This window comes from Agelaius tricolor, unplaced genomic scaffold, assembly GCF_023055355.1.
Source record: "Agelaius tricolor isolate 1412-34295 unplaced genomic scaffold, bAgeTri1.0.p SCAF_11, whole genome shotgun sequence".
In the NCBI taxonomy this organism is placed as follows: domain Eukaryota; kingdom Metazoa; phylum Chordata; class Aves; order Passeriformes; family Icteridae; genus Agelaius; species Agelaius tricolor.
The window spans coordinates 13,165,358-13,177,370 of NW_027269271.1; the positions used below are offsets into that span (position 1 = coordinate 13,165,358).

General features: G+C 38.0%; 1 protein-coding gene across 10 annotated transcripts in view; it reads left to right on the forward strand.

The window, feature by feature from the left end:
* Positions 1-12,013, forward strand: part of DPYD (dihydropyrimidine dehydrogenase) — a 331,540-nt gene that overhangs the window by 205,123 nt on the left and 114,404 nt on the right. For 9 of the 10 annotated variants that reach the window (XR_011680584.1, XR_011680586.1, XR_011680585.1 and 6 more), the window contains exon 14: positions 65-229. Coding sequence is in view for 4 of the 10 variants with exons in the window: in XM_071436195.1 (XP_071292296.1) it covers positions 65-229 (165 nt within the window). In the remaining 6 variants the exon portion in view is untranslated. Of the gene's footprint in view, positions 1-64; positions 230-2,385; positions 2,527-12,013 lie in introns of all 10 variants that reach the window. The other variant, XR_011680589.1, reaches the window with a different exon arrangement.

The following is a 12,013-nucleotide window of genomic DNA, read 5'->3' on the forward strand; positions in this document are numbered from 1 at the left end:
ATACACATCAACAACATAAAGCTCACTTTGCAAAATCCATCTGAAAGTATTTCCTCTTTTGCAGGATATTGTAACCAATGTTTCTCCAAGGATTGTGCGTGGAACTACTTCAGGTCCTCTGTATGGCCCAGGCCAAGGGTCTTTTCTAAACATTGAACTCATCAGCGAGAAAACAGCAGCATATTGGTGTAAAAGCATTGCTGAACTGAAGGCTGACTTTCCAAACCATGTAAGTGCCACTTAATCATAAAGATGCAACGTACTTACTTGGAATCTCTAGTTTAGAGGTCTGTGAAACCCACATATTTAGTATCTTTTCAATAGAATGCAAATTGCTTTATTGACATACAAGTACATTGTTAAAAACCATGCAGAGGACAGTCATGATTTTTTAATTAGACTGGTGTTTAGAGATAATATCAAGGGAAAGAGTTGATTCCAGTGTGGATGCTCAGCAGTTCTGTTGTGAATAATTTTGTATTTAAGATGATATGTAATTTATAATAAGAATTGTTACTCTGAATTGAATTTGATCATAAAATGAATAAGTGTTCTTTTCATTCTTAATCCAAATGAGAAAGATGCTTATAGTGTTTTTATAAACAATTGAGTAATCTAGGTGAAAAAACCCAATACTTAAAGTTAAGTTCACTACAAGGATAGAGTTTTGTTAGAGCCTGTTTGGCTGTGGGGAATATCTGTCTCTGAAAGGTAATAATCACTGTTGGGAGTAATGACACCAGCTAGCTGGTATAAATGGTTTTCAGCTACTGTTCTTCTGAATAAGGACAACGAGGTAGAAAGTAAAATTCTTCTCAATCATTATCTTGAATGGCTAGAACTAGAAATCCCAGAGCCTGCATATCTTCTGGCTTGAAGTTTTTACCTCCATGCTTAATCTATGAGCAAAATAAGTGAACATTCCTGAATATATTATGACATGAAGATAATCAAGAGGTTTTTTCTAATTCCTGGTGTTTAAATGTGCACATCAGCAAGTATAAAAGTGTTTAAACATTTAATATTGACAGTGAGAGTGCTGCATGTTTAATATCCTACTTCCCTGTGAATGGACTGTGTGTTTCATTGCTGAGATTCTTGTAACTTTATTTACTGTAACTAAGCTTCATCACAATGAAAGCATGAACCCAAAGATAATATCCTATTCCCTAATTTTGATTTTTATATCCTTTGTAAAAGTCCTGGATATTGCATGCAGGCAGACTGTTGGCCATTTCTGCTGTGGGAATGCTATGCCACTGCATTCTTCACCAAAAACCCCTCACAGCACTTTATGCCTGAGATCAAACCATTCTCTTCTGTGAGGAAAAGCACTAGGAGCATTTCAAAAAGAAAATTTGAATTTTCTGAGACCTAGCATTGTGTGTGGGATGAAGAAGTCCCACTCTTCCAGAGTTCCTGGGGTGAACATCTTCTGATCATCCCTCATTATATGTGAGTTATTACTTTGAGAATGTGAATTCAGTCTCTGCACGTTGGCTATGGCTGCTACTGTGGCATCTTTGAGGTTGGTAATGTCTGCGTGGGCATAGGGGAAGCAGCACCCAGCAGCAGACCTTGGCATTGCTTACAGGGATTTTTAAACACATGCCTGTGAACTCATCTAAGAACTGTCATATAATTATAATGGTAAATTTGTTCCTAACTGAAAACAGAATTTTGTTCAGAGGAGAAGTATCTTGGTGCTTATTTTGAGATATTCTGTATAATTACAGCTCGCAGAATTTTCTTCACCCAATTGCTGTTCACTCCTCTAGAAAGGGTTTTTCAACATTGTGTGTTTTATTACAACCAAAACCAGTTTCTGAGAACTGTTTGCATGAACTTAATTAACAAGCAAAGAATGACATTTTCTGCTCAAATGAAGGCCAAACAGATGAGGACACAAGTGATTACAGTAAAAAAACTGATCTTACTCTGGCAAATTTTAAAAGCAAATCAAAACTTACACATAATTACTTTTGCTGTGAAATACAAGTTAGTGTGGGATTTATGTTACAGATGAAAAGGATCTGAGCAAAATAGGCGCCTCACTAGAAAATGATCCCACAACAGCATTCTGTCTTGTGCCATTGGGAAGAAGCAAACCATAAAGGACAGCTAAATTCCCCCAGCAGAGGCTAGGATGTAAACTGAATTTTGCAATATGTTGTGCAGAAGAGGACCACCAGTCACAGCTCCTTGGGCAATGCCACTTAACTGTGGCATGTTGCCTCTATAAATCAGGAACCAGCATCTCCCTTGTGCTGTCTTCAACCCCTGTCGTGGGTGGCCTCATTCTTTGTCTCTTCTGTCTTCTGATTCTTGCTTCTAGCTTCCAAATATCTCTGACTGGCAGTCTTTCTGTTTCTGCTCTTCTATTAGCTCCTCCCTTTGACCCCAAATCTACTTCAGGTGGATGAGGGAGAAGCTGCCATCACCAGGAACTTGCTTCAGTGCCACCCGCAGTGAACAAAATATTGTAAGGGTCCAAGGAGAGGAGAAAGCATAAAGTGTCTGGATTTTGTATGTTCCCTGGTAAAGTATTATCAAAAGCTGCTTACTGGGGTCAACCTACTACAGGTGGGAAATGCATAAATATCATTTCATGACTGAGACACACAGTGGTTTAAGTGCATTAGTTAGTGGGGTGAAAGAACTGACACTAATGTCACAGCAAGTCCCACTTTCATGTTTTATTCACCAAGGAGATACCTGATTATATGGTGTATTGGTGTACTTTTCAGCCAAAACATAGCTGAAAAAATGACAGAGTATGGTGCATTCAAGAAATTCATTTACCTAGGAAATATGAATTCAGCCAAGTAGAACTCTCCTGATGATATGAACAGGAATGAAAACTGTATGGAAAAAAAATTGCTTTTATGTTAGCAAACATCTACAAAATTTAGTCATTGGGAAGTGGCTGAGAAAGTTGGAAAAAAAAAAGTTATAAAGTCTAGGAGGAGAACTTACTGCTAAAATTTTATATTCACATACTTGACAATAGCTACAGTCTGGCCATTATCTTTGCTGGGAACTGTGAAAACTGGTGGTGGCAGTATGTCTTGGTGACCTGGTAAAGCAAGGAGCTTTAGCATTTTCACTGAGGAGAACAAGCTTGAAAAGAGCAAGGTTTGAAAATAGTAACTTCTCTGCAGAAAAATGTATACCAAGGTTTCACTAAGAAGGTGATGAACACAATTGCCAAATAGTCTTTCTACACCTTCCTGTAACTGGTGCCAAGTAGATGATAATAAGGTAAACAAATAAGTTAAAAACCTCAGTATGCTGATTAGTTTGGGTCTGGGTATGTGCAGGAGGTCACAGTAGTACAAATAGGGCGTTGACAGGACACTCCATGAAATAGATTGCAGGGGAAATGTCATTCCCTGACAGACTAAGAGAAGTCCATCACAAACAAGCAAATGTCTGAGAAATTTGTACCACAAGAAAGAACTGGGATCTTGAAAGAAGATGCCCAATTTATTATTTTTTAATATTGCTATGTTAGGATATTGAAGTCTTAAAAGTAAGTTTTTGGCCTCCTAGCGCAACACAAATGAGTTTGATCTCCTGCATGACTCTAGGGAATGTACATGGGATACCAGATTGTCAGCTGTGACACTGAATCTCTGATTCAGATATCAGTGGCATGATGTGTTGAATTGAGAAACCTCTTCTGCTAGAAGCAGTAAGTACTCGTGGACCCCCAAACTAAGCTGAAGACTCTTGTCTTAATGTTTGTTCTGCTGCTTGTGGAATGTTGCTGACAGTCTCTCTGACAGTTACTCAGCAGACAGCAGCTTTTCAGGGCTGAAACTGTTAAAGATGTATTTTTGTTTAACATTGTGTTCAGAATGTCCCAGGAGCACCTGTTGGGAGTAGCCATGCTAGAGAGTGTGAGAACAGATCACTGGATCCCAGGCTGATAACCATCTTCTTTGTAGCATTGTGGGGGTTTTGTTGCTTTTGGATTTTTTGGATTTTTTTTTTTTTTTAATCTCCTGGAATAGTGCAATTAGTTTTTATATGATGATTTTTTTTTCTACCGTAGAAGTATGAAATAAGGCTGCTGGTTTTGTTTGGATTTGATCTTTTTGGGTTCTTGGTTTAATTTTTTTAAAATTTGGATAACAAACCAGATTTGGTTTGATTCTACTCTGTGAGGATAGGAGAAGATAAAGGGCTGCAGAGGAAGAAAAATACAATGTTAACAGGCATATATGAGTGCATTGCTCCTACAAATAAATTTTGGTGCAGAAACATGCAATGTTCCAAGAGATGAAGTCATAAGGTGAATAGAAACAGACTTGCAACAGTTATTTGGCTATTTTGCATGGGGAGGTTTAATTGATTTGCCAGTGTGATCCCTGAAGTGGTGTCCTCCACATCAATCATGTTTGGTTCAGCCCAGGTTTTAAAAACAGGTTTTGTCTACAAAGTGGGAGCAGCATTAATCTATTTATATAAACCTTTTTCCTCACTAACTTTGGACTAATAGTAGACCCTGTAATTTGGTTACTGAGAGGGATTGACCAGAATATCTAAAATTGCTGTAGACTCCTTTGAGACTTAAAATTAAGGGACATTAGGTGGAAAACATTTTAAGATACAGAGGACTCATAGGCTTCACAGCTTTCCTTTGAGAAGGTCAAAGTTGGATTTCTCACTAGAGGTATTAGTAATAATTTATTTTTGCAGGTATTATTATAGCTTTTGCTTTTAATGGGTATTTAAAGGCCTGTGGGATGTTGTACATAGTATTTGCATTTTGAGATATCAGTCATGGACTTGCTTCAGGTTATACAAAGCAATAGTTTTGCTCTTCCTAGGCCTAGTATAGATAGCTTTACCTTTCCACCACAGAGAAACGCTACTTTGTACTCCAAACACCTACTGAGTTGTATCTCCGTGTGATGAATTGTACGCATTTTGACATGCTCAGTATCTACAATCTTGAAATAAAACATTTCTAAACAATCAGGTAGGGCCATGTCCACGTGGACCTCACTTGGTACATCAGCATCAACCCATCACCTTAATGGGGAGGGTGTGTGCTGTGCATTCTCAGAGGACTTTGCTGAAAGTCCAGTTCTCCATGTGAACTGAAAAGGACAGATCATAGGGGGAGAGAACCGCAAGCTGGGCTGCCTAGAAGCCTGCACACTCCCAGAGGTGCAGAACAGCTACCTGGGTTGCTTTATCTGAATTTCAGGCCCTCAAATCACATTAAAAAAGCTCCAGAAGTTGTTATTGCTGCAGCTTAAACTTCCCAAAGCCAGCCATCATGGATGCTTGGTAGGAGGTGAAAAAACCCACACAGCAGTTGTTAAATTCACCATATGGAAAAGATCCCTTTCACTACAGAAAACTGGCAGTAGGCCCATTCCCTTAACATCAGAGGAAATCCTAGCTGAAAAGGGAAGGTGAGGTTGGAATAAGGCACTCACACTCATTGCCTTGTCCAGGAATGGAATCACTTGGCCCTAGAGAGTGTGGAGCACAGGAGTGGCCATAACTCCTCCATTTCCAGCAACTACTGTGGTGGTTAGAAAGGAAGAGATCTCAGAGCACATGGCTACATTTCCTTTTTCTCTTTGTCATTCACACAAGAAAAAGGGAGGATGAAAAAAGTAAAGAAAAATACTTCCTAGAAAAGAGAAGGAAACAAGCTGCCCCAAAAGAACAACAGACACATTGACAACATAGCTCTGCATGTTCCAGGGAAGCTTTTGCTTTTCCCCCATCCTGAGGGTGTTCCCATTGCTCCTGATCCTGGTTCAGCTCTTTGTGAGCCAGCAGGATGTGTTTTTTCCATGTTCAGTCCAAGGAGGAATTCAGCAAGAAGTCCAATTTACACAGTGAACAAAACCAAAAGCTAGTAACAGAAATGTTGATATGTTGTGTCTTTGGGATCACATTTGCTCATAGGGAAGGAAACTTTTTTAGAAAGGCTTTTCCACAACACATAAAATCTGCTTAAGCGAAAATACAGGAAAATTTTCATCTATCATCTCATCTACCAGCACGTTTTGATAGTCATGTTGGCTATAGCAGATTCTGCTTCAGCCTTGAAAAGAAGCAGAGAAGTGGTGTGGAGTCAATGTAAAATCTCTTTTCTGGGAGAGATCTGGGAAACTACAGGGTTAACATCTTTTGTCCTTCTATGCAAATTGGTAAAAGCTGTTCTAAAAAATAGAACTAGTAGAAAGAAAACAAAAGAGTGAAGAGCTCCCTTTGTAGTATGTTATGCCTTAAAAAAAAAAAAAAGTTCTTTGAGGACATCAAGAGAAATTCAGATGATAAAAGTGAGCTTGGGTTTCCAGAAGTATTTGGTAGGGACCTTCACTGAGGAATTTGAAAGAAATTAAGTTATTTTGAAATATATTTGAAATATTTGAAAGAAATTAAGATTAGAGGAAGAAACCTACATGAACAAATAACCAGTTAAACATGGGAAACAATATTAAGGAATAAATAGTCAAATTTCACAATGGATAGAGAGCTGCAAGAAAATTCTTTAGGGATCTCTGCTGTGTTCTGTGCTATTCAAAATGTTTATTAACAATCTGGAGAGAAAATTTTAAGAATGTAAACTTTGCTGATAATAGTATATTATGTTGGGAGATAAAGATGAGAGCTGACATAAAGCTTTATGAAGAATCTTGCATTACTGATTGACTCACCAATAAACTGCCAGGGGAAAAAAATGAAAGTAGTATGCAGATGGAATAAACCAATGATAAATGTGTACAGTGAGTGATTTTAAGCTAACTATACTAGGATTACAGTAAGAAAGCACTATGAAAATCTCAGCTTAATGCTGAATAACACTGAAATAAAGCTTATCAAACACAGAATTTCTAGGAAAGGAAGAAAACAAAGCAAAACCCATCACTATGTCAGCATGTTGATTCTTTTTTTTCCCTTCACATTTTGAATACACTTTGTGGTTCACATCTTGCTGGGTTGGAACCAGAAGGGTGATAGGTGGAAATGAGTGATAGGAGATTCTTCACCACATGGCTCAGCAGCTGTGGAGCTCATACTCGTGGGGCATTGCCAGTCCCAGAGGTACATACAGGCTGAGAAAAACCCACTGGAAAAACTATCTGAAAGCATCACCTCTGACTCAGGGAATTCCTGTGCCACAGAGTTCTTAAAAGCTGGGCCAGCTTTTTAGGGAAATACTACTGTGAGCTTGCCCTAGGGAGCTGCTGCATGGTGGGAGAAGGGGCACTGAGCTGTGTAAGCCATTCCTGGGATTTGCACTGTCCCTGCACAAAGAGGAGCTCGTAGGTTTGCACCCAGGAACAGAAGCTCTCTGTGCCTCCCAGTCCTGTCTCAACCTTTGGACCATTGTTCCTGTGTTACATTTTGACAACCTGATTAACATGTAACTACATTACTTGAACTGAAGCTGAGATATAGATATATTTTGTACTAGTCTGAAATGATGTGCTAAGGGGTTTGTAATTCAAATGCTACTTTCAATTTACTAAGATTTGCTGCATTTCCAGAGGGTCACCTCAGACAATCCCACATACAGTAATACAAGAAAATGTGCTAAAAATTTACCCACAGACAGTATTTGATCATGCCTGTTCAAATGACCATGAAGTACACGTCATAATGTTTGATCCCAGCTGCACAATATTTATACAGTGTTAGTTTTTTTTACTCTAAATTTTTTGAAAATATTATTGGTCTGGCAAAGAAGTGTAAGCACATACTCTGGCCATCAATTTGAGGGAATTTTATTTTAGGAAAGCACATATCTGTTGCTGGAAACAGCAATCTGTAACTGAAAATAGGAGCACATATTAAGTTCAGTGAGATTTTTACAGTCAATTTAGGATTCAGATGTACATGTTTGTGATAACAAATTAGGATTTTGGGGGAAAATGGGAGAAGGTCTTTTTTGTTTTGCAGCTGGAAACTAGTGCTTTGTTGAGAAACTTTGTTGAAAACTAGTTTAGTGCAGAACTGTACTTTCTTCCTAGACATGTTATAAAGTCATGACTTATTTTGTTTGTTTTACTGTCACGGATAAGGTTTGAAAAATAGCGAGTAGTTCAATAAGGCAGAAGACTATTTGGACATATGCTAAGAATATACTTCTGATTTAAAAAGTGATTTATTGATCTCTGGAAAAAAATATAAAATTCACAGTTCTGTGTGGACTATGAACACATCTTTAAAACTTTAGCCTTGGGGTAAGAAGTAGGGGAAAATTAAAGCAGTTTCTGAAATACTTCACCAACCATCTCCTGGAAAATGAACCAATCTGTTTGATTATTGGAAAAGACAAACTCCTTAATGGCTAGCATCAGCTGAAGCTGCTTCAGGATGTGCTTTGGCAGTTGCTGCTAAAAATTCTTTTCTGCAGAGATATGTGAGCGGTCATTAAGTAGGAGTATTGACAAAGGAAATGCCCCAAACATAAAGACAGTATGATTAAAAAGATATTTCTGGAATGTAACTCTGCTGACAGTGACATGAAGAGTTGCATATTTCTGTTCATCTTATTAAAGTGTGAACATGCAGACTATTATTTAGAGGGAAAAGACAATCTCTTAAAAATCCCAACTGTTTTATCAGTTTGTGAGTTACTGTGTGTACAATGGAGTGCTTTAAAATGATCTGTGTGATCTGGTTGAGTATCAGGACTGTAGATTGTCGAAATGTCCTCCATAAACTGCAACAAAGGAAATGGCATCATGTGTTAAACCCCTGTATGCTCAGATATCCATTTCGCCCCCTCAATCTGTGCTTAAAATAGCAATAACAACCTTGGTGCAGGGCATTTCCTGGCGATTAGTAACTGGCCAGGGTTAATGGCCCTCAGCAGTGCCTCAGGCCACCAACTCCTCCCAGCCAGTCATTACTCCCTGGGAAATGCCCCTTTCTGGGTAGTTATTGTTTTAATATTAAGATGTAGATGCCATTGGATGGAGATAAAATGACCTTATGGCAATTTTACAAAATATATGTTAAAAAAAATAAAGGCAAAATTTTAAAGTTGTTAAGAGTCAAAAACCCATCAAAATTAAAATCTAAAGTTTGTAAAAATGCCAAATTCTGCTAGTCTGATTACCTGTGCAAAATACATATCCCCTAAATATGTCTTCCTAATTTCCATTTCATGTTTGTCATAGTCAATTGGCTAAATTATAGAATTTGATCTTTTAAAATGCTCAGTACCTTTGACATTCATTTTATTGTCTGTGATACGGTTTTAGTCTTTTATGAAGCACTGAGTATATGTGATTTAGATAATTCTGCTTTTTCATCTTTCATATTACAGTATTTGTATTACAATAATAATAGGAAAGCAAATGTGTACCTGATCAAAGTAGTAAGTGTATGCTGTTCCTGTAGCCCATATTCTGTAAATTCTGTGGTGTGGTTTACATTTTAGGCATTCTGCTAGAGCTCTAATGAAGAAAAATATGAAGGCTAGGTCTATATTTAAAAGGCTTGCTCACATACTTATGTAGGCTAGGAATACTAAAAATAAAATGGCATCTAGCTGCTGTCCTGGCAGAACCCAGTGTAGATGCAGTTCTACCACCAAACTGTTTATTTTTGTTCAGAAGCAAGCGCGGCGTTTGCGGCTCTGAACTGTGCCGGTAGTAGGAGAGCTGGCTCTCTGCAGACATGTTCTAGCTCAGACAAGAAAGGCAGAGGCACATGCTTGAATCTATCACAATTAGAGCCAGCTCTTCAGTGTGATTGACAGCAGCTGGACTATATCCCAGCCTCCTGTGCTTTCTGGGGAGGGGGGCTAGGGAAAGAGCTCAAATTCTGAGCGAAATGTGGGAATAAAGTGTTCCAAGATGTTTTTTCTTTTCTTTATCTACCAAGAGGAACATGTAGATTAGCAGAATTCTTAGTGGGCTCTGAACTTATCTTATTCTACACCCTCAATACTGCTGGTAGCGTCTAAACTTTTTATGCATACTGTGTTTAAGAAATATGACCATAAACTTTTACATAGTCTTCATTACTAAACTTCTCATATCTGTCACAATTCTATATCCTAGATCTCAACTCACTCTGTTTTATTTTTGTAATTATTTTGTTTGGTTGGTTTGGGTTTTTTGTTTAGCTTTGTGGGGGTTGTTTGTTTGTTTGTGTTTTGTGTGTTTGTTTTTTGGGGTTTTTTTGTTTTTTTTTTGTTTTGTTTTTTTTTTGTGGTGAGGTTTTTTGGTGTTTTTGTTGTTGTTGTTGTTCTAATGAACTATGCTTAAAGGAGCAACTGCTAAACATGCAAAATGAGGTGGCCAGCAGGATCCAAAAAGCAATCTCGTTCTCTCCATACAGTCTTAGTCTAGTACACAGTTGTATGAACACAGACATGGCAACCAATTACCATGAGATAGCAAATTGCAGTGTGTCAGTGTGGTAACTACCCCTGTTGGGAACTTGCAGCAAATACAGCCTGATTCAACTTCGTATGAATTTCTTCAATTTTGGACATAGCAAACCAGCCTTACCTCCTATTTTATGGGGTTTGAAAGAGCACTAGAGCAGCCACTGGCTGCAGGTGTGCCCAGGGTAGGTAACTCATAAATCAGCAGTAACCTGCTTGTGTGTTGAAGCCTTGTATGCAGAGCTAGTGGAGATGGTCTTTTGAGTGTTGAAGGAAGTGTGTGACAGTAAGTACTTATTTACTGAACACTTAAACTCAAATAAATATTTTAAAGGATGGTTTATAGGAGACTTAAGTACATCCTTTGTTGTGAGCCATGTAGGTTAAATGCAATCTAAGAAACCAACAGAGTGATTTTCTCTCCTGTTTCCTGCCACTACACTTTCCAGTCTCACAAATCTCAGGAAGAATGCTTTTTCACTGGTTGTTTTTACATCTTTCTCACATTTTTAAATGCAGGGTTCCTAATCTATTTAAAATTTAATTTTCTTTTATGTTAAATATTTTTTTATAAAATTGTAGTTACATTGATTTTTCTGTCTATACATAAGGATGTAATTTAAGTCTTTTTTAAGTCTTATGTTTGGAAAAAATATCATGAAGCTCTATTCCTAAATTTCAGGGCAGCATTTATAAAAATCTGCTTCACTTTTCTTGCGGTGTAATATGATATGATAGACTTATTCTTAGCTATGCCATTCTTGGCCACCTAGACATTTATGCTCTCTCTCTATAACTGTATTAAAATCTGAATAAGCTTGCAGAATGTTTCATTTAACTTATATATGGCTCAGATGAGAGTATCTAAAGATTGTGGGATTTTATAGGTACCCCAATTCTTACCTGTGTGCAGTGTGTGCATCTTAAAGCAAAGGGTGGGCATTAAAAATGTATGTGTGTTATATTTGCATTCTCTCAATGTCTCTCTCAGCACACCTCTGGTTCCTAGTAGGACTTTTGCCTTTGATTCTGCCAAAGGCATCCACGCTTCACATGATTTATTTTCGATTTATCTTTTTGGGAACACACATACTCACAGCTGGGACATTGATAAAAATCTCACCAACATTAGGTCTTTCATTTGAATGAGGCTATAAGGCTGTAGAAAATTCAATGCATTTTAACCTTAAAATATCCAATCACATAGCAGTACGCTGAACAAGTTAGGTAACAATTTTATTAAACTTCCAGATATGCAGTGAAATAGTAGGACCTCTTTCACTTTCTCAGCATCTTCACATGAGCTTCCCTAAAATATGAAGAGGTGGGTCGAACTGGCACTTGAGGAGGAAAGATTAGTCAGAAGGTAACTGCCAACTTAGAGCCCTTAATTTTGTATCTTCTTTGCTGCTGGAGTGTAGCCAAAAAACTACTTGGGTCATCAGACATAACAGCTAGCTACTTAAGTAAATTCTTCTGTCTGCATAGGAAAAAAAAGCTACCCACTCATGAGATTTTTCTGATCATACCACAGATGGGAGCACTGCAGACCTGCCATCAGGAGGTTCAGTGCATAGTGGCACTGTTGTTCCCTGAATTTTTGGCCTGGCTGGGAAATACCAGGGAATGATAGGA